The following is a 23,836-nucleotide window of genomic DNA, read 5'->3' on the forward strand; positions in this document are numbered from 1 at the left end:
AATGAATAAATTGTAAACTTTATTCGACCTGCAGTAGAGTTGTTTATACGTCGCCGGCTTAATGATGTGCTAGACAAGCTACGGTCAAATCTATTTGGAGAGCGCGTGCGCCGCGTGTAACGCGTCCTAGAATGTAACGCATCATATAAAATTACTTATCGTTTTCCACGCAAATATTAGTTATGTTGTTTTACTGTGCGAAATTACCTTCAGTGCTTTACATATTCCATCTTTATGTAATTACTAACCTAATCGATACCAATTCAGAGTCAATCGGGCGATAAATAAAACGAAAGTTTAAAAAACTATACTGATCTTTAATTAAACTGTAAACTTGCAGTTCTATCGAGATTTTCTTATCCCCTAGTGCGAGGTTCCATGTTGGATGATGGAGACTTTATTGTTGTCCATTATCTGTCGGTGACATGCACGCTAGACGCTAGTGTTTCTCTTGTGTGTAGACATTGCTTTTTTTTGTCGACGTGCGACCTGTAACAAAATGAAAGATTCTGTCAAAAATTACACTTTTTTCTTCAGATAGGTAAATACTTTACGCCCCCCAGGATCGTTCCAACTCGATCGTCTTGATCGTTCCAAATGTCCTTATCATCTGAATTTACATATAGGTACATATAATTAGAAAAGTTTTAGTTATCAAACAAGTGTTTAATTAAGGGGGTTCCTAACGCCAATGACCTTCGATCTGAATCCTTTAGTTTTCTAATTTTTTTTGTATCTTATCATACTAACACCAACGGCTGTAAGCAATATAGTATACCATATTTACTTCAAAGTTCGAGATATTTGGCATCAAATTTGACCAATTTTAGGCCAAAAAACTGATTTCCTGGCCATACATTTTGTGTTAATTACTTTAAAAATAAAATGTCTGACCAGTTTATAGAGACGTCAAAGACTAACCCAAATGTGTAGATTCTGTCTATAGTGCAAATGTAGGAGTAACGACTCAAAACTAGTCAAAAATCCGCGGGGAGCTCCTTAATAATAATAAGTTTTAAAATAATTGTAGTAAATAACCGTCTAATTACTCGAGAATCTCTTGCTTTTAATGTTTGAAGAGTGTGCGGTTTGAATTCCAATCGGTCTTGAAAATACGCGGTATAAAAAAAGTGGTCCGCGAAGTAAATGCTAATTTATTTTTATTTATTTTTTATACCACGACGGTGGCAAACAAGCATACGGCCCGCCTGATGGTAAGCAGTCACCGCAGCCTATGGACGCCTGCAACACCAGAGGCATTACATGCGCGTTGCCGACCCTTTAAAAACCTGTACACTCCTTTTTTGAAGAACCCCATACTGTAGCCCCTCGGGAAAACCTCGGCAGGAAGCTCATTCCACAGCCGAAGCGTTCGCGGGAGGAAATTCCTCTTAAACCGCACAGTACGCGACCATTTAGGTTCTAGGGTGTGAGGATAAACACCCTGCCGACGGCGAGCGGTGCGGTGATAGAAAGCGGCCGTTGGCATCATGTCAAACAATTCTTCAGAGCACAGCCCATTGTACAAGCGGTAGAACACACACAAGGAGGCAAAGTCTCTCCTTAGACTTAAAGGTTCAATACCGCTTGTGAGTTTGGGATCGTCGACGATTCGTACAGCGCGCCTTTGGACTGAGTCGAATGGTCCAAGCTGGCATGCAGGTGCTCCTGCCCAAAGGTGACAGCAATACTCCATATGGGGTCTGACTTGCGATTTATAAAGCAGCAGTCTTTGCCCCGGAGTAAAGTATCGCCTCGAAAGTAAAGTATCGCCTCGCTAATAGCGGTTCGCACCCATATTAGAATACGGCTCGCGCGCGTGCCTCAGAATCCTAAACGACCCAGCTGCAGACTATTCGCTGCACCGAACGCGCCAATATGCGGAAATTAAAATTACCCCTTCTATTTATTCCTGGCCCTGGAACTGTGGAGTTATTTTAACATACGTTTACCTTTTATTTCAAATTCTATGCATTCTTAGAATAATTTAGTACTAGGTAGACGAGTTCATTATGTAACATTGTGTGCAACAGCCGACGACGCACAGTCTGCTTTAAACTCTAGTGTTTTTAATAGACAGTACCTACTACAAATTTTCTTGGAAATAACTCGCGCCAGCTTCCAAGTCCATGAAATGTAACTTCAATAAATCACGTATTTGTGTTGCAAAACTGTTTTGTGTATTTATGTCTATGGTTTTATTACATTTCTCCAAACTTCCAGCTTAATATGTAACGCATACTGATGATGTCGTTGGCGTGGGGCCGATTTATACGTGGAGTCAAGCTTAGTTGCTTATCATCTATTGGAAATTTAAGCTTCATATAATTCAAATTCATGCACAAAATCTCATGCGTCTACATTTGACCTTCAAAGCTTGCCAATTCTTACGACCTGTCTGAGACAAACAATTTAAATCTTTTTCGAGAACAGTTGGAGGCCGCACTTGGGAAGATGCATAAACATAATAAATCAGCCAACTATGCAATGGGATGTCTGCTGCCACTGTAATTTAAGGATGAAAGTCGTCCTGCATCATTGGTTCCGTACACATACATATTACGTACGTTTTATTAGTCGTGCTGTTTTGTTGCGGGTTGTTACAATACACCCTAGTTATAAATCACGTAAACGTGACACGTAGATGTTTTTTTTCTTACGCAGGTACGTCGGGCACAAAAAATAGCCCTCGGATTATGCATGTGTGAATTACTGATTTCCTCATCAATTTGCTGGTAGGTATACCCTACCTAAAGCTAAATCCTTTGAGTTTCTTGAATAAATAATTTTGTTTATGTAGAAACTTAGCTACAGATCAGATCCGGATGTACACCATGTAATGATCGACATGCACCTGCACGTGGAATGACCGTGGTATTTTATTGGTACCATCATGGCTTCCTTCTGTTTACTACTGCGACGCTGATTTGCTCGTTACTGCCATAGTATGTATGGTACGTACTCGTACGTAATACGTGTCCAGTGAATCAATATAATTTAACGAATAAGTACTACTTACCTAATACTCTTCGATTAGTGGGGGCTAAAGCATAATTGTAGGTTATATACTTATTGAATGTTTACACGTTTTATTTAACCAAGAGTACAAATGCCATAAAAAATCACACGGAAACAAGACTATCTACCGAAGTATATTCGCAAGGGCAGACTCCAAATAAAATCTTAAAAGGGTAAGGGGTCGCCTAATAGAAAGAAATCACGAAAACGTGTCTAATTTTCATTTATTTTCAGTTTTACCTACCCGGAACCTGTCAGGAAAATACCCAAGCTATTGAAAAATATATATAATGGGATATAAAAATAAGTTACTGGCAAAAATTAATTTTTGGTAAATACAAGCTTTTATCGCCGATTGTTTTCTTTCCAACTAATCTCATCACATCGAGACAATTCTAACAACACTAAACACAATCAGGTTGCGTTGTTTTATCACAGAGTTCCTATGAGACACCCATGTCTGGTAAAACAAAACCTCGAGCGACCGCCATATCTTCGTGAGAGTCAGAATGGCGGGTGTACCTAAATAAAATTAAATGAAAACCATACCATATTTTTGTACCTCCTTTAAAAAAAATTGTACCTCACGGTAGGTACTTAAAGTTATCACCAAAAAACAGGTCACCCGCCATCCTGACAGTCAGAATGGCGGGTGTACTTTATTACGCTATATTCCCGTGATTATTGATATTTTCTATAAAAGCCAAATTTTTGTACCTTCATATTCAATTATAAGGCCAGGAATTAGTACTTTTAATGTTTAAGCTGTTAAGTTCAAATAACTCCGAAAATCATGTCTTAAAAAGGCTATAGGCGCCAATTCAAAGAAATCTTCCTAAGAAAAAACATTTTTAGGACATGATTTTCTGATTTATTTGAACTTAACAGATTAAACATTAAAGGTACTAATTCCTGGCGTAATAAAAATAATTGTTTTTTCTTAAAAATTAGATCGATAACTTGAAAAATTATAACGCCTGCAAAATTGTAATAGCAAGCAAAATATAAACTGAGTAAAACTTGAAAACTACAAATAAAATGGCTCATATTATAATTGAATATGAAGGTACAAAAAAAGTACAAAAATTTGTCTTTTATAATTTATCAATAACCACGGGAACATAGCGTAATATTTTTATTTAGGTACACCCGCCATTCTGACTCTCACCATATCTTCCATTGCAATTTTCTTGCGGCGTGCCGTATCTTTTATTTTTTTTTATACTACGACGGTGGCAAACAAGCATACGGCCCGCCTGATGGTAAGCAGTCTCCGTAGCCTATGTACGCCTGCAACTCCAGAGGGGTTACATGCGCGTTGCCGACCCTAAACCCGCCCCCCCCTCGTTGAGCTCTGGCAACCTTAATCACCGGCAGGAACACAACACTATGAGTATATCCTTCTATTTTCCTGGATATACGCCTCCTCTTAATATTTAATTAAATAGCTGACCTACAGGTTGCGTTGCGGTTTTAGCAAATATTATCGTAATGTTTTCTTCATCATCCCTCATTAGGGAATTGTGTTTTACAATATACCACTTAATTTCGGCTACAATTATAATGACCACCAAAAAATACTTTGGAACCCTAAATAAAAAAAAATCTCTTACCAAAAAAATATACTAAACACCAATCTTAGTAGGCTTCTTCAAAATATCTAAGCTCGTTTTATTAAGTAGGTGAACCCCAAATAGGTTTATTGCTGGTAATCGGGATTGTTTTATATACATATACGACATTCATTACAAGACTTATTATTACATTCATTACTTAGTAAGAAAGATTTTGTCCTTGTAGCGTTGTTGGATTAATGATGAATACTGTTGTTAAGTATGACGATTATTTTCATTGCCTCGCGCTGAAGAGTTATTGACATGACGGGACGCCCCGCATGCTAAAGAACTCCTTAAGGAGTTACGGCGTTGGGGCGACTTCCGCGGCCCCGAAAGGAAATTCACTTTGCATTCATAACACGACCGAGAAATTGTCAACTCCCCTGTTCTCATGATATTCCATTGTTTATTATGAAATGCAAATACCTATCGCCAAATTGGGATTGAGTTACAGTGAATTTTAAATTAACGTCGGTGGTGGGCGAACAAATATGAAAAATTCTCAATTCTCTTAGTTTGAACGGAACCATAGAATCGGACCAAGTTGGCAGCGATTTTGATAGCCCAGACGGGGCAACGTGTTATATTAAACTTCAAACTTCTATAAAATTATGACGTTTACTTAATACTTGCCCCGCCTGGGCTATCAAAATCGCTGCCAACTTATCTTGATCTGACTAATAATATTGGAGCCATTGTGGGTTTGGGAGGTCGACTTCACAAAACCACTTGAAATTTCCTCTAGGAATAGTTTCAGAAACTTTTTGTTTTTCATTTTCCAAATGAAAACTTCGTTTGTGTCTTCATTTTCCAACTTGTACATGCACATCTCTAGGTGCGTAGATTCCTATTCGTAAATACCTACTGGTAATATTAACTATCCCACCTACTCTTAATTTATTTTAAATTGTAAGGCAGATTGCATAATGCAAATGGTTTGCGGTCGAAGCGATTTATGTCAAACTACTGAGAATTAGAATTTGGCAACTTGGCAAGAGTATAATATATGATATCTACGGTAAACATAATTATTGGACCTTTGCATCCGTCAATATCCACTCGCTATGTTTAAATCATTTCACGCGTCATCGATGTCTGGTGCCGGTTTACAGAGCGATATATAATCGCATTTCAGTCAAATTGATGGGATCTATTATTGACTCGCTAACATCGCTGGGAGGAAGCTTTTGGACCATTTCCTGGCTCGGAGAGAAATGGGGCCGTCGTGACGCACGTTTTTACCTTTCGGCATCCGCCCGTTAATATCAATAGCGTGAAGATTTTTTGTATGTTTCAATTAAATCTGTTTCGAATTAGTACGAGTTAGAAGCTAAATTCCTGTCTTGCATTTTACCGAACTTAATGTGAATTTTTGATCTTAACATCAGTTGTTTTGAAGCATCCGTGTGTATGTGGTTAAACTTTGTTGTTAATGTCTGCCCTGCACTGCGAGCAAATACTTTCTAAATTTAGAGCAAGCAACTCATTAACTGCAAGCTAATTAGACGTTTAAATTATACCAACCATGTTTACAAAATATAATTCCTGTAGGCTATTAAAAGATTAGGATTATTTATTCCTGACCTGACTTTCCTTAGTGCCAGTTCCCGCTATATAGGCTCACAGTACATACATATTAGTGCCGTTCGTAGATACTATACTCGTAAAATATAAATAAAACGCCCGCCAGGGTGACGGCAAACTTCGAAACTCATGTAAACCCACTCGGAAGTGGTTTCGCGAAGAAACAAATAAGAAAGTAGTTATTGTGGACAACTATGGACCGATCCTAAAGAGCCCCGCCAGCGTAATGGTTATCACGAGTAAACGTGACTGGGGTCGTTACCAGAGCCACGGCCAGCTAAGGACCGCGTCTCCATTGTAGGTAAGGGCCGCTGGATGCATATTAATCAACTAGGTACTTACGGAGAGTACGGGTTAATTTGGGTTTCGCATTTAGGGTGCTATGTAATTATATAATATATAATTTTAGAGGCAAAATAGTCTGAGCGTTGGTTAAATTAAAATATGAGAGATATATATACCCATTTTTGGAGGCACAGTCAAATTTAAGTTTATCATCTTAAATCATGCATGATGTTTTCGACTCACTTTTTTTTGGACCTTCAGTTGCATAAAGGCGTACTCCCGTATTAACCATCCGAACATGAAAAACTCTGGATTCAAATAAACTCGTTCTGGTCGTATGGAAACAGGCAGAACAGTACTGGGAAAGCTATGAAAGTATTCTATCCTAGATCGGACGGCGGACCACCATGCATACATCTCACGAGTTGTTTGCGCTGAATAATACATTTCAAGTTCAACGCTCACTTGTGCGATTCACGAGAAAGATGTTTGTATGGGAAAGTCAGTTTTAATTTAAATGTTTTGCTTAAACGTTTAAGTAGTTTCAAGGAATTTAGTACGGTACGGACTCGCGAAAGTTCAGCAACCTTGTTTGTCGTAGCCGTAGCTATATTTGGAGTAGAGTTATAGTTAACTCGTTATCAAAAATCGTTGCGACCAGGAAGTGCGCTCCCGGCGGCGCGACTGAAGCCCTCAGGGGCGGAAGCAGAGGCGGGCGCGGACGGGCCGGCATTACAAATGACCCTCTTACGGCACGTGTGCTAGGGCCCGCAGGGTCGTTACCTGCCGCTGGCAACAGCGACGCTCTGATGTGAACTCACTGTTACAATATATTTCCAAACTGCTTTATTTTGTTGCTGATGACACAATTAATGAAATGTTTGACCACTCGATTTACCACACCTTACACCGTACACCCTTACCTACGCTGCGCTACAATGCCCTCTCACTGCAATTGCTCAGCTCAGCCTATGAGCTCACACTACTGAATACGGTCAGTAACATTTCCAACCCCTGTGGCATACTTTACTTAGACTTTTATTATACGGTTAGCGCGTTTAATTGATTTGCCCAAGATTTTCGGTATTTAGTGAGTCGTGGTACCCGATACCGATAGTCTCATTGATATAATGTCACTTTGAAACCGCACCTTACAGAAAACCGCAGCCAAATAACACTTGACCCTACTCATAGTGTTGTGTTCCTGCCGGGGAGTAAGGTTGCCAGAGCTCAACGAGGGGGGTGGGGTTAGGGTCGGCAACGCGCATGTAACTCCTCTGGAGTTGCAGGTGTACATAGGCTACGGAGACTGCTTACCATCAGGCAGGCCGTATGCTTGTTTGCCACCGACGTAGTATAAAAAAAAAAAAAAACTTTGAAAGCGACCGTTGCGTGTGACACAATTCCAGTGTTTCGACAGCACTATTAAAATGTAACCGTCGTAATGGCGTCGTGTTGGTATTCCGTGGGCTCGCCAGTTAAGTCGCAACCAGTGTATCCAGCTGGCCTCAGATAATCGTTTGAGATCGGAATGACAATGAAGCAGAGCATATACTTATTGATTGATACCTAATATAGGTACAGTCACTTGCAATACGATGTTATACACACTTTCCTCAGCGAAGGCCGCAAAAATATCTGACAAGATCTTATTTGTGGAGCCATAAGAGCGTGTCACATATTATTGCGGCCTTCGAAGAGTACGTAACATATTATTGCGGCTGACGTACTATTACTGGCTTAGCTTTTATCGCGAATCCTCATTGCTCCGTCATTTAAAAAAAAGAATCAACAAAAAAATACTTCTTACGTAATGTCCTGTAATATTTATTATTATTTATAGATTGAGAAATGCGATGATCGTAGAGGAGAACAGCAGGACATCTGAAATCATTTTTTTAATGGCTATCGCCACGAAGGCATTTGCCAGCATCACGTCAATATAGTTCCCCATAAAACGGGATTGCGATTTAGCACGAAAGTGTTGGTCAGATTAAGGAGCAGGGAATAGTTATAAGTTTAAATTGTTAATTTTGATAAAATTTGAAAGGATTCGAAATACAGAGGGATTAGGAGTTAAAAGAGAGGGCATATGCGTCGGAAAAGGGATTTTTTGAAAAATGAGACCAGAGTACAAATGAGAATGATTAAGACGGGGGCAATTCAGGAAAATATGATTCAGGGTTCCATCATCCAGGCCACACTCAGATAAGGATGTGTCCCGGCAATCATTTTGTTACCCAAGCTGATACGAAAACGTTTCGTGCTCACTCGGTCGGTATTTGAAGATAGGTACTTATCTATGTATTGTCAGAAGAGAAGATATTTTCTCATACTGAAAATAGTAGGTAAAGGCAAGTCTCGTCCAGCTTCCAGCAGTTTGTTTAGCATCGTAATTCTACCTTATAAACTGCGTAGTAAGGTCCTAAGTGCTGTTTATCGCATGTCTTTATCATATACTTAGGTATGCAAACGTGAAATGTGTGACCTCCGTTTCTGAAACGTCTGAAAATAAATAAAAACTGTAGCGGCGCCAGACGAGCGAGCACCCACGCAAGACAGTATTTTAAACTTGACTGGCATGACGCCAGCGAGGATTCTACTCGGCTTGCTTATGGGAGTTATGGCCGCGCAAAACATAAACATTCCTCTTTTGGGTAAGCTTCGTAAAGTTTAATTAGTGCCTTAGCGAAATGTAGAAAATAAAATTATGAATTTAAAAGATAACCCGATTGCGGCGAAGTTAAAAAATTAGTTAGCGGTAAAGAATATCCTAAACATGTATACCTAGTGGAGTGTTGAAATTAAGGGTATTAATATCTGGGAGACCTATAGCCTTGTTCGGAAAACATATAAAAACTCGAAAATGCTCGTTTTCTCAGAGATAAGGCCTATAGCTAGATCGTTTTTCCGCCCACGAACACCCCCATATCCCATATAGCAAATGTCACCGAAATCGTTAGAGCCGTTTCCGAGATCCCCGAAATATATAAATATGTATTCAAGAATTGCTCGTTTAAAGGTATAAGATAAAGGTGATTATAAAAATATAGGCAACTTATCTGTCTATATATGTAATTTTTTTTTTTAAGCCGTAAGGTTTAAAGGAAAAGGTTCAAGTTCTTTTACTTGTTCAATATCCGACAAGTATGTTGGTGATAGCTATCGGGGATAGTTATTGATTTAACCACCCACACCAGCTGGTAAAGGCTCTTGTCTTGTTTGTTCAAAAAGTAATGAGAAGTTCGCATTTTATCCCACATTTTATCCACATGTGGCCCATGTGGGGTAAGGTAAAGTAATCAGATGCAAATTTTCAGTTATTTCCTTATGTTAGCTGGTGATAAATATTTAAGGATGTCATTTGAATTTTATTTTGTTAGATATCTTATAGTTAATATTTTCTTCGAGTTATATATTGTGGTGAAAATTTTTGTGTTTCACTGGGGGAAAAAAATTGTTTAACCCTCGTGCTTTGAAACCCCAGCAACGCTCAAGATTTCACTTTTCGAACCACTCGCTACACTCATGGTTCAATTTTGGAATCTTTCGCTTGCTCGGGTATCAATATTAGCTAGAGCGGTTAAACAACAACTTTGCCCCCTTATAAAACAAATAACTATTAAAATCCTTTTATTATGGCTTTGTATGCGGTTACAGCTGCCATTTTTAGGGTTCCGTAGCCAAATGGCATAAAACGGAACCCTTATAGTTTCGCCATGTCCGTCTGTCTGTCTGTCTGTCTGTCTGTCTGTCTGTCTGTCTGTCTGTCTGTCTGTCCGAGGCTTTGCTCCGTGGTCGTTAGTGCTAGAAAGCTGAAATTTGGCATGGATATATAAATCAATAAAGCCGACAAAGTCGTACAATAAAATCTAAAAATTTAATTTTTTTTTAGGGTACCTCCCCTACACGTAAAGTGGGGGTGAAATTTTTTTTTCGCTTCAACCCTAGAGTGTGGGGTATCGTTGGAAAGGTCTTTTAAAACTAATAGGGGTTTTCAAGAAACATTTTTTGATAAAGTGAATATATTCGGAGATAATCACTCCGAAAGAAAAAAAAATTGTGTCCCCCCCCCTCTAACTTTTGAACCATAGGTCCAAAAAATATGAAAAAAATCGTGGAAGTAGAGCTTAAGAAAGACATTAAATGAAAACTATAGCGGACATGATCAGTTTAGCTGTTTTTGAGTTATCGCAAAAAGTTTTCCTTTCATAGTAAAAAGACTTACTTTAATTAGGTACTGAATATGCAAATTTGCCTATTTGTTTAACTCGGGCGAAAGGTACCGTTTCATCCCTTGGTTAACAATTTACTATACTTTAAGCTCCAGTTTAGCTTATTGTGACGCCTAAGTCACTACGGAACCCTACACTGAGCGTGGCCCGACATGCTCTTGGCCGGTTATTGTAGATCATTTTGTAATGTTTGAAATAAAGAGCTCATTAAAATTGAAAGATTTTTTTACCCTCGCATACCTTGGCTACCTTTCCCTGTCCCTCTCAGCAGAAAGTGTCCGGCGAAGGGATAAATGTAATAACCCCTAGTCTTAATAGAAATGAATGTTACCAAGTAGAGCGTCCTTCCCGACGTGAATGTTGCAGTAGATGTGGTGGTCCGTGGGCGCGACTGGTTCGACCGCCGCGTCTCCTGCTTCCATTAGCCTCAGCTTCGCGGAAAACTCCTGCATATCTGTAAAGATTACGGAATCATGTTACACCGAGCCACGGACAATGCGAGCTAAGTAAAATCAAGAATGTAGGTATTTTTTCTTTAATTAATGAGCTATTCTTTGACCTTGACTATTTACTGTCGAGCTCGCGCATTGAGCATTGAATAATTGAATATTTTTAAATTTCAGCAGGATATAATATGTACCTGAATACCTATACCTAACAAGTAATTTTCCACTAGTGCCCTTCATATTTTACTAATTAAAATTTAATTGAAAGGCAACTCGCTCTAGAATCAATACTAAATGGATCGTTCTAATTTTGGGTTTAGCGCTCATAGGAGAATGCAACCAAAATACCGTTAGCTATTGTTACTCGGGCGGTCGCGGGCGCAGCGGGTCGAAATTAGTAGCGCACATGTTCAAACAAACGCGCATTGTTTACGTGGCTTTCACTGCGCATACCCTGGCCCCGAATTACACGTTGCGCGTCGAACTTTCGCCTCAAATGGACCAGTATAAACCATAATGGACTTCGAGGTCCGTAACATTTGTAACCAAAAAACATGCGTACGTGGTCATAGAGTGCACCTGAACCACCTGATCACTGGTCCACCTGTGTGTTTAGAACTCCCAGTACAACTCTATCAGCCCCCGTATTAGGTATTGCAATTACTTCAGGTAAACGTTAAATTATGAGAAGTTCGGCTTGAGTACGAGATCCGTAACAATAACAAATGCGCAGGCATTGTCGGCCCGATTCGAACTTTAAGATTTCTTTAAACAAAAACGTCACTTGGCAATGACATATCCGATCCATATCGTATCTAGACCAAATTTTTGACGTATCTTAAAGTTCGAATCGGACTGTGTATTATATCTTATACTGGTTAATCTGGTTCATCGGAGTCATCGGACTCGGTAGGCGGCAGGCGTAGTGAACCCCGCTCCGTGGCGTTCGTTCTGGTGGCGTCTGTGGACTAGATTTATGACTTCGTTTTCAGAACGCGATGAAATTAATGCTTAAAATCAAACTTCCACCTTAGGTGGTGTTGTTTGTATCTTTCAACGCTTTCTGGCAGTTCGATGAGTTTAGATACCTCTACTGTACTATGTATCCCATCAAAAACATTTTCATGTAAAATGTAGCCAAGACGAGACCATACGGCTCGCACGGTCAAAAAGTTATCATAGTATAGTCAAGTTAACGAAAATTATGGAAGTAAGTCGTGTAGTCGTGCTTTTTTTGGATTCGTTAGATGGCGCAACTAGATTATTTCCCCCGAGTTGCACCGTTTCTATTATGTACGGAAGACCGTTAAATATTAGGTATAAACTATAAAGTGCCGTAATTTTGGAGTAAATTAAAAGCTATTGGGTTCAAGCTAAGTAGTGTATAGAGAACACCTTGGTGCATAGTATATCTTAATTAAAAAGATGTGCAATGTATGATACCCTAAAAAAATTTTTTTTTTCGTTTGCGGCTCGAGGATAAGTCAGTCGGTTGGTGCAGTCTCAAGTTAAGCTTTTTAAAGCATTATAAACATTCAGTTAACTTTGCACGCCTGGGCAAATTATGGAACATGTATTTTTAATTATTTTGTACATTGTGCTTCGGGGGAAATTAAGAGAGGCGTGAAATTTTTTAAAACGGTACTTATCTAAAGACACTACATTTGCACTAAATAAAAAATAGATTTTTTTTACCGGAAGTTTGTCAAAAAGTAAATAGAATTAATCGCAACGAACTGCAAGCGAAGGTGGTTGCCGCACACGGCGCGGGGCGCGCGGGGCGGGGAGATAGCGCAGCGCGCAGCTAGGGTTTGCAATATCCGACAATTTTTCGGATCCGGATACATAGAAATAGGATATCAAGAATGACTGTCAAACTTCAAAAGTGCGACCAAAAATTAAATGCAAGTTTGTGCGTAAATTGTCTATGTGAGATCATAAATAGTGATGTCATGTTACAACATATTAATAATCTATCGGTGTTTGACCGCTTTATCGACTACTTATTCAAATGTGTTTGATTGTATAAAAAAATGTTATACGAGTAGGTATGAAGGCGCTTCCCTTAGGGTCATATAGGGCCCAAAAGGTGCCTTTAATGAAACCAGCACCATATTTTAGTATGTTGTTAAGCATGTTATTTTGACAAAAAAACCATCGGGAGACAGTTTCTAACGTGGTTAAGTCACCAGTTATGACGTCATCAAAATGGCCGGTGCCGTGTTCAGAATATTGCGTATACCACAGAAAGTATATCACATGTAAGCTTGTGTGGGGTGTCATAAAAAGCAAAATTAAATGCGCTACAATATCATTTATACATTTGACCTTGTAAGTACCATAGTTTGCGAGAAATTTTAAGTTTTATTTAAATTTTCCCGAAAAAAAAACCGTTTTTTTGTTTTCATCAACTTTACTAGTAACTTTACAGGAAAACATTGTATCAAGATATGAATGCTACATTAGTAAGCTATTAAATCCCATTAAAATTTTGAAAATCGGTTTATAAACAAGCAAATAACACTATTTTTGTTCCATACCGGATGACACCACCAAGAGTCGGATGGTTGTTTCAATACAATTTGCAAGGCAAATGATGTTTAAGTAAAGGTAACTTGCTGAACGATATTTATAGTAAAGTAATATTTTCGATAAAAGTATTATTATCAAAATTAAGAATACTGAGATCGTTTCATTGTAATTTACTCCGGATCTAGCTAATTAAAGTTACACACTAATTAACAAAAAATTTTTTTTTCACGTGATATTTTGTCCCAGAGCATGCACCTTCGCATGCGCAAAGCATAGTGTATTTAAATCCGTGTTTTACTCACCCACACCCTGTACAGCGTTCTTTGCACTTGCAAGACAATAGCTCCTTGCAGCTGAGACTAGCATCAGGAAGGGTTTTCTACAAAGAGGTGTACGCTGGTCCATCATTTTTCTTTCGCCAAGCCTAGTTGCAAGAATCTAGCATTTGTGGGTCGCTATTCAGGTAAATTGGTCCCAATGTAGGTCTGTTAAGCCCTTTTTATATGCTGTAAGAGAGCATCCTGTTGAAGGAATATACTCGATCGCTCTGTTTTTAGGGTTCCGTAGCCAAATGGCAAAAAACGGAACCCTTATAGATTCGTCATGTCCGTCTGTCTGTCCGATTATTTCCTAAACAAGATCCTCCTCGCAGTATTTACATTACCTATTTGTGTCACTACTGGGTGTCACTACTATATTATGTAGGGTTTGCAATTAGAATATTGTGATATTCTAATTATTCGAATATCCACCAAAATAAATATCCGAATAAACGGATTTAGATAACACAGAAATAACGTTTTTAACTATGTTTTAATACAATGATATTATCCCAAGCAATTTTAAATGATTACTTGATTATTATAATAGCTAACATAATGTTATCTCTAAAACCGTACTTAATAAGGAAGGTTTATATCTGGATTAGCTGGTGCATAGTTGGAAATACATCCAATGCCTCACCTCGTGTTCATTCGTCATGAAATACTAACTATGAAAGCAATACTTACTTACTTCACTGGATCAGTGACCCAAAAAGAATCTTGGCCTTTGACACAAGTACAACGTCACTCTGCTCTATTCTGCACCACTCCACGCTAGTTGGATACTCCGAGGGCGTTTTAGGGCTACATCGCTCCTATCTTCTCACAGCCCGATTCTCTCCCGTCCACTCCAAGTGACCAAGTCTGCGAAGTCGTGCGGCTATAATCTCGCTAATTATATTGGGTGCCGCAACTAGCTACTCTATCTCCCTATTTTTCCTACGCTTTCATCTTCTCTATCTTCATCTCTGATAGGTCCCAGAATATTCCGCCAGAATTTCGTCTTCTTAACTAAGAACTTGTTCTTTTTTTTCTGATTCAGAGTCCAAGTGTAATACTTACCGATGCCATTCATCAAAATCTAATTATTGTCTTATAGACTTGAATCATGGACAGTCTACTGATCAGCTTGGATACTAGAACTCGGTGAAGTGCTGCTGAGCATCTTAGGGCATTTTGGATTCGAACATCTATCTCCTCTTCCCGATTACTTTAGGTAGGTCTTTTCTTTTCGATCTGCGGTGGCAGCATGGTTCTATTTTTATCACTTGTCACTATGCCCTTCATGATAAATGATAAAGAGCCGACCATCTTAGCCCTATTCATTTGGAGATATTCTAGTGGTTGATTAAAATACCAATTTTCTCTCCTTTAAATTATTCATAAATTTCATTAGAAAATTGTTTCGGTTATAGGTCAATAACCATATTTAACGGGTCCGTAATATCCGGATCTTATGACCCGCTAGATCCGGATCTTATAGTTGACGGATATCCGGATCTCAAACCCTACGGGCAGCGATTGTTCCGAGACAGTTTGTTTGACACTTTTGACGGGCAACGAGCACAAATCTTTCTTCTGGCATTAAAACGGAACTATTGTTTTAAACAATCATTGAGTGAACTAAGTAGTCTAACGTTTTCATAAGTATATGGAAAAACGCGATTTTTCGAATTTAACAAACATTGAGCGTACCTGTATTTAATTTGTTGACTGTCTGTCTGCATACTCAGAAACCTTTTACGAGAGGTATGGGCATTGTGAATGTCATCTCGCTCTGTGTGGTAGGGCACAGCACAGCGGATGTCATTCCAGATCTAGAGCAGAGCCCAACTGGGGAAGTACCTCCACCTTACAGAAAATCGCAGCCAAATAACACTAGACCCTACTCATAGTGTTGTGTTCCTGCCGGTGAGTAAGGTTGCCAGAGCTCAACGAGGGGCGGGAGGGGGTTAGGGTCGGCAACGCGCATGTAACTCCTCTGGAGTTGCAGGCGTACATAGGCTACGAATACTGCTTACCATCAGGCGGGCCGTATGCTTGTTTGCCACCGACGTAGTATAAAAGAAAAAAAAATCATACTATTTTTGCAGTAGGTACATGCCACTACTCGTGCCTCAAGAGCCGTGCTTCGTCGGTGCATCTACGCGCGTTCCTTCTCTTGCCACTAATCACGCGCTTGTCGCTTCTGTGTATTTATTGCTCTACGTTTTTGGTACTTGATTACAAAACTGCATGTTCCGTATAAAAATGCCAATTTTTTATGTGGTGCGAATGTAAACAAAATCAAATGAATATGATTGCATCAATTTCCAATAGTATTAAAATTTCCCCCGAAGTACAACGACAGTAAAACATGAAAAACTACTTTCCGGGTGTCGCACCCTGGTGCGAATTTGACATTGGATTTAGATATTTTTTCTAATTATTTACTCAATTTGCACCGAGTACATTACTTTCCCCAGACCCGCAATGGCCAAAATAGATTTTTTTGTATGTTGTTTTTTTTTTTACCTGTTCCGTAGCTTAAATTAACATAAATAACACGTGCGAATTTAGATATAAGTGTTGTAAAACGTACGCCAAATTGCACCGAGTACACCTTTTTTCTCTTCTTAGTTACAACCATTACATTATTTTCAGCCGATTTCACCCCTTTCCGGGGGGGTGAATTTAGTAACGATTGTATAAAGTTCGATTTTTAGCCCATACAAAACAATCCGTAGTGATTTTATTAGTCCTTAGAATTAGTTCCTGACTTTAGTGAAATTTGAGTTAATTTGACCGTACTATCAGATCTCTTGTAGAGCCAAGCTTCTAACTCTAAAAACCCTAACTTCACAAATTCTAGGGCAAGGCCTTGCGCTTCGCTTGGCTCGTCTTGGCGGGGGCACTACTGCGCCCCCAGATATGAAATCGAGGCCATATTTAGTTGTGAGTAAGGACCACTTGCAAAAATCAAATTTAAGGCTTAGAACGCATTGCGATGTATTTATTTTGATTTCAGAACCGCAAAAAGTTTAACGTACAGCATTCTTCATAACTTTCATAAGCGCACGCACTTGCAAGAAATAAACCGCAAAAAATGAATCGCAGTGCGTTCTTAGCCTCACGCAAGGGTTATGGCCGTTATGGGGCACCTATTCGCGTCCATACTTTTGTAAAGTTCTTTAATATATAAACTGTTACCAAATATCCCGTGAGATGGCGCTGTACCGGGAGCGGCGATTTCTACATCACGCTATCGAAATGTTTATAGGGATTGTATATAAGGGTTTGAGATTATTTTGAATATATTGGCTTTATTTGTGACTGGTTGTTTATTTCCATAGTCAATCCTCCTTAAGTAAAGAGCGCCCTTTTTGAAAGAGGAGTTCATACAGCACCCACAGATCTAGAACGTACGTAAAATACCAAGAGTCGAGACGGACTACGCTAACTGTGCATGGAATTTGTTTTTTTAATACCACGACGGTGGCAAACAAGCATACGACCCGCCTGATTGTAAGCAGTCACCGTAGCCTATAGAAGCCTGTAACTCCAAAGGTGTTACAAGCGCGTGGCCGACCCTCTAAAATTAGTAATTTCAAAGTGTGGATATGTCATCATATACCTATGTAAAATTTCTATAAAAATGTGATGTTTAGAATGGAAGTTGTTCTATGGGGGCGCTTAGACTGCCTAGTTAGTTAGTGATTTACTCTATTAGCCTAATGAAGAGATTTTAAATGCTACTTAGACCTAACCATTCTTAACATGTAAATGGAGGCTGGCTTACCATTTACCACTTTCTGCACTGACATATTGTAGTAACGCAGGAGACGCAGGCGGTGAAAGTAGGTAAGTAGACACTTATATTATACACTATAACTACTTACACTTAAGTGCAATGCAAATGAACACTATTTATTATGTAGTCCGGATTCAATCGAATGTACCCAATACCCACCTACATATAAAAGTATCTCTAGATTTTTAAACAGAGCATGAAATTAAAATTAACGGATGCAAAAGAGCTTTGTAAAAACTAAAAAACATCTAGAAAGTAAGCAAATAGGTACAGTCGTCATCAAATATATCTGAGCGGCCAAAGTGCTCACAAATATCTGAACACGCCTCTATTTTTAAAGCGCTAGAGTACGGGTTCAGATATTATTGAGCACCTCGGCCGCTCCGATATATCCGATGGCGACTACTTACAAACAGTTCGGCAGTTTTTTGGCCAAAGCCGAACTTCCGGCCGAAACATCATTTTTATGCCGAAACCTGCCGAAACCAAAACAATTTTGGACTTGTAACTCCATATAACACCGTTCATATTCTATGGGATTCCGCTGATTTATATGGGACAGCCAAATTTTTTTTCCGCAATTTCGGCATTGACCGCATAATAAAAGTTGTTCAGTAGGTATAGGTAGGTATGACCTATAAAATCAGTACGCAGAGTATGAACGGTGGCTAAGATTTCACCTTGTAGATTTATAGGTAGGTAAATAACACTTGTTTTTTTTTATTTTAGAAAAAAGGTAAAACAACGTGGTTGACGTGCGTGGTCGTGCGTGACGTGTAATGCTAAAAACAACGGTAGGTACGAGTATAAACTATTAAGACCATGTAGACGATCGCTTTTCTATACAAACTTAGTCTCCATTTTTCTCCCTGGATATTGACATTAAAATATGGAAAGTATTTTTATACAGTTTAATGTATTCATCATCATCAATTTCTTTAAAATTATACACTGTACTTAATGTTAATATTTAGAGATGGGCCGAATATTCGGTACCTACTCGGCATATTCTCGTATTCAGCCGAATTATTCGTTTAAGATGCCGAATCTTCCGCAAAATGCAAATATTTTTTATTACGTTTTGTTGCAAGACTAAATATATAGCTTGCTTTTTAAGTACTCTCTTTTTCTCTAGAAATTACCTATAGGAAGCGATTAATTTAGCTGATAATGTGATTGAAATATTTCAAATGGTTTATTAGAACGAACCGAAATTTACAGATGAATCGAATAATTCGGCCGAGTATTCGGTTCGCTAAGATCTCATTAATTGACCATTCGGCCGAATGATGACGGTGATTTTTGACATATGTTTAGTATTGTGTCGTCAGTAAATTACCATTACCGGTAATTTCCCATTTGGGAATATTCCCAGTAAATTCCCATTTGATATTTATTATTATGGTTATTTTTTAACCCCTATAAACCATAAGTACTAAATTTACGCTGGGCATTAAAAAACAATGTGAGACTGTGACACAACAATAATAACGCTTTCTCTGCTACTCCTACTTAAAGATACATAAGACTATCCCGTTCTGTCAGTTCCCCCCACCAATACTAGATTCATGTTTAAAGGTCTTATCAGATTCTCAGTACTGCAAGCGTCCTTTTCAAAAGATAACATCGTGTACCACGATTTGTTGGTATTCCACGCTCAGTCGCTCACCGTCAGTTTGGATAATAATAAGGCAAGACGCGGAGGTCGCGTGATCATCGTCCTGAATAAATAAAACTTGAGAAGGGCCGTATTCACAACGCTTACCTACTCACCGCCTCAGAATCTACTACGGGCGTCATTGTTACGGACCCCGGGGTCACTTTAAACGGGAATGGCGACAGAAATGTTAGGAATAACAGAGAAAGTCCGCTAAGTGGCAGCTGGAAAAAAGTCTTGTTTGTGTTTAGCGTACTCACGTACTTTCATTTATTTATGTATGTATGTATGGGTGCATCGGATACTCGTAATGAATATTGAGACGTTCCCTGATGTTAGATACTCGTAGAGTTAGAACAAGCTAAGTTGGCAAGAATTTTGATAGCCCAGAAGATGTGTGTTATTATAAATGTCAAAATTTTATGAAATTATTACGTTTAAATAACACTTGCACAATCTGGGCTATCAAAATCGCTGCCAACTTAGCTTGGTCTAACAACTACATACTTATCTGACACAAACACAACGTTTCATTCTTCATCACTTTATCAGCCAAAAGACTAAGATCAGAGCACCTTGCTGTGGGGCCAGTCACATCAGTTCCAGGTCTGTCGGTTGTATGATTGTTCAACACAACAAATATAACAAAATAGGAAAATACCTAGTAGGTATTCCTCACCTGACTCAAGTGCTCGTTTGATGATCCTCATCTGTTTCGCATGATACAGCCACAATGACAGCACGACCACAAAGAACACGACACACCCGCTCACGGCTAGAGCCAACGTCGACGTCTGCAGGTCCCACGGCTCACTGTCACTCACTTCCACGTCCGCATCATAATATTCATAATCACTTTCACTGTCCTGGGTATCATTGTCTAGAATGTGTAAAGTCTGGCAGACGGTGTCGCGGTACACCTCGCAGGGGTACCGGACGACAAGGTTCCTGGCGCGGTCGCAGGGCGTGCAGGGCACGCACGCCTGCCTCTGTCGGTCCCACCAGGTGTGCCTGTGCTTGCACACGCTCTCACCCACCACAGACCCGAGTGCTAGCGTCGCAACTAGCAACACCTTCTGTAGCTCTCCTTGCATTACCTGGAGGGTAAAAATAAGTGTAAATATTGTGTTGGTTTGGTTTGGTACTTAATGCTGTCTGCGGACACGAGCCAATGATAGCGGAGCGTTGGGAAAGCAGCTATATGATTATGTGGGAGATGTACTTTATAGAGATATACTGAACGTTAATTGGCTTAGTTTGTATATACTGGTATACCTAGCTATTCTTAGAGTTCGTGCACTCGAAACTCTTCGTCAGTTAAGGCTAATAATACGGTGCAGGGGTCAGCAAACCACGGCCAGCGGAGCGCAGAGATTAGACCTTCCACGTTAGGCTTTTCTAGTGACTATTCTAAAATTAAATGAACATTCTTTTAAATCAATATTGACGAAAAGACTCTTTGAAATTCCTGAAACTGGTGATTTTTACTGTGGCTGGCTTTATTCTGTACCTTTATACTTATAAAATATTACCGACAAAGCTTTTTAGCTTGTAGTAGGTACGATATAGCCCTCCGGTCGTCTTTGGGCACTTCCTAATTTGTATCTATCCAAACTTCTCCACTTCCGAATTCGTCCACTCCAACATCGTCCTTTTACTAAGTTGTCACTTTATAGATTCCAAAGTTGACTAAATCTTAAACAGTCATTTTCCTATTCGTATTTAAATTTGTAGTAAAACATTTCCTTCACAACTTAACTAGACGGAGCCTCACTTCGCGGGGTCCTATTTCTGGCCGGTTTGTCCTTCGGGTATCTGAAACTACCTAGCGAACCTAACCTACCTACCTTCCTACGTTTTTTTCCCCAAGTGTAATGTTTTCACGGATTTCACACCAAAAATCAATAGGTAGGTTAGGTTCGTTAGGTAGCTTCAAATGCCCGAAGGGCAAATCGCCCAGAAATAGGAGCCCCACTTCGCGGGGCTTCGTCTAGTTTTACTATGGAAAGATAAATTATCAAGCGGACAAGTTAGGAAATAGATTAGTTCGGAAGTGGTCAAGTTTGGAAGTGGACATGATAAGGAATAGACAGGTTAGGAAATAGACAAGTTTGGATAGATACAAATTTAGGAAATGGCCAAAGTCGACCGAAGGGATATATCAGTCTTTGATCAAATCGGTATGACAAAAATAACATCGATGAAGCAGTGTGAAGTAGGTACTTACGTAAGAACCTTACCTTAATTATTACGTATCTAATTACAATGTTTTGATCACATTGGGTTGATGTTTTTTTTTACAAGCTCTTATTTATTTTATTTAACTTTCCCTGTTAGTATGTATATGTATGTTATTTTGTTGGTGTCAAATCTTGAAAGCTAAATTTTACCCATTTCCCGATTTTCTATTGAGCTGAAAATATGCATACTTACATATGTAAGTCGGGTGACAATGCAATATTACTGTACCATCGGGCTGATCTGATGATGCAGACAGGAGAGTTCCTATGGCCGCCCATAGGAACTCTGTGATGAAACAACGCAACCTAATTGTGTTTGGGGTTTTTAGAATTGTCTCGATGAGTGTTAGTTGCCCATGGTAAGAAAAGTACAGTCATCGACAAAAGCTGATACCAAAAATGTTTTTTTTTTTACCAAAAACTTATTTAATATTATTATTTTGATTGATTTTTTTACTCAAAAAGCCTTTGCTTCTGCTCTCCCGGCTAGCCATCCGTGTCGTACCTACATACTTTTAATAAAGCAGCATAAAATAGGTTTCATTGGAATCCCTTTAGAAACTTTATGCGACATGGTTCACTGGCCGTATAAAAATATCTGTGATGTCTGAATGAGTAACGAACTTTTTTCAAAATATTTACCTTATCTCTTATACTCATGTATACCACCAAGTGTACACCAAGGACCACATTTCAATAGCTTAACTTAAATTAGAAAGTTCACTTTGAGCACTTTCACATTTATCCATAATATGATCCACTCTGTAACATAGTTCGTTGTTCGCTTATAAAATATCTCGCGTTGCGTGTTTCGAAAAAAACTCTAGTGCATTTGTTTAGTTTAAATTAGTGTGGGAAAGAGCACGCATGGTGCGGGCGGCTGCAGAACACGGTCTGGGTCTGGCGGCGCGTGAGGCGGCCGGGGAGTCGGGAGCGACGCGACTCTCATTCATATAACTGTTTATAGCCCGAGACAGCACTGCAAATGTCTCCACCCATCGGTTCTCTCGGTCTTTCAGCAAGATGCAGATCAAGGACGAGCCTATCTTTACTTAACGGGAAAAAAAAAACCGACTAAGAGCATGTCAGGCCATGCTCAGTGTAGGTTTCCGTAGTTTCCCGACCGTCAAAATACTCTTTTTGCAAAACCTCAAAAACCGCTTAACCCATCTGACTCTCTATAGTTTTTCTTTTATCAAAAAAATGGTTCTTGAAGGCCCATATTCGTTTTGAAATACCTATCCAATGACACCCAAGTACAGGGTTGAAGCGAAAAAAAATATTCATCCTCACTTTTCGTGTAGAGGAGCCACCCTAAATTTTTTTTTTGTTTTTATTTTACGACTTGGTTGGCGTAACTGATTTATATATCCATGCCAAATTTCAGCTTCCTTTCTAGCACTCACGATCGCCAAGCAAAGTCGCCGACGGACAGACGGACAGGCAAACGGGCATGGCGAAACTATAAGGGTCCCTAGTTGACTACAGAACCCTAAAAAAATAGCGGTTCTCTCCGCAGTCTCCGCACTCGTCAATTCACTCAGAGTCATAAAAGTTTAAACCAAGGTAGTCTGGAAGGTGAGTGCAAAAAAAGGTCTGTATGGTTTGGTGTACCAAATAAATGCTATCTCAAAACTCAAGTCAGACATGTTCTCCTCTCCATTCTAAGTAGTGTTTCGTGGTTCCTTATAGTTTTGTCACGTCCATGTATCCGTCTGTAAGTCCGTATTAGTCATGCCAACCACCCTTACAGTGGTTTTACTTATACACTTTCATGACGCTTTTGTACACAGAGAATACTAGAAGTTTATTCGATATAGACATTAGGCATGTGGCTAGACTGACTAGTTGGGCTTTATATACACCTTAGGCCCATATAACTCGACAAATTTTAAAGGTGTGTATGTTATTGACCGCATTTAGAGGTTAAAATGTCATACAATGTTTTCTGAAATCGGTCTTTTTTTAGAGGTAATGACATTTCTTCTGACATTTGTTTATGTAATAAATTATAACTCAGTGAAACACGCCCGAGTGGCTGCGACGCTGCAACTATTAAAGCTAAAGTGTTAAAGGAAACTCGCAAAACTAATCTGTCTATAAAAAAAAC

At 39.2% G+C, this 23,836-nt stretch overlaps 1 protein-coding gene across 1 annotated transcript; it reads right to left on the reverse strand.

Moving 5' to 3' along the window:
* Positions 1 to 296: 296 nt before the first annotated feature.
* LOC133533457 (tumor necrosis factor receptor superfamily member wengen-like) lies at positions 297 to 22,666 on the reverse strand. Its single transcript, XM_061872442.1, has 4 exons — positions 22,369 to 22,666; positions 20,166 to 20,583; positions 11,070 to 11,192; positions 297 to 489 (listed from the first exon to the last, which is right to left on the reverse strand). The coding sequence occupies exons 1-4, from the start codon at positions 22,384 to 22,386 to the stop codon at positions 440 to 442; spliced, it is 609 nt and encodes a 202-aa protein (XP_061728426.1). The 5' UTR covers positions 22,387 to 22,666; the 3' UTR covers positions 297 to 439.
* Between the last annotated feature and the right edge of the window lie 1,170 nt (positions 22,667 to 23,836).

The sequence above is a fragment of the Cydia pomonella genome, unplaced genomic scaffold, assembly GCF_033807575.1.
Source record: "Cydia pomonella isolate Wapato2018A unplaced genomic scaffold, ilCydPomo1 PGA_scaffold_167, whole genome shotgun sequence".
Taxonomy (NCBI): Eukaryota; Metazoa; Arthropoda; class Insecta; order Lepidoptera; family Tortricidae; genus Cydia; species Cydia pomonella.

Excerpts from the sequence above, each read along its gene's own strand:
- LOC133533457 (XM_061872442.1), bottom strand. Across the intron at positions 11,193-20,165 it reads CAAACGAGCACTTGAGTCAG|ATATGCAGGAGTTTTCCGCG; the intron begins GTGAGGAATACC and ends TAATCTTTACAG. Across the intron at positions 490-11,069 it reads CGGGAAGGACGCTCTACTTG|GTCGCACGTCGACAAAAAAA; the intron begins GTAACATTCATT and ends ATTTTGTTACAG.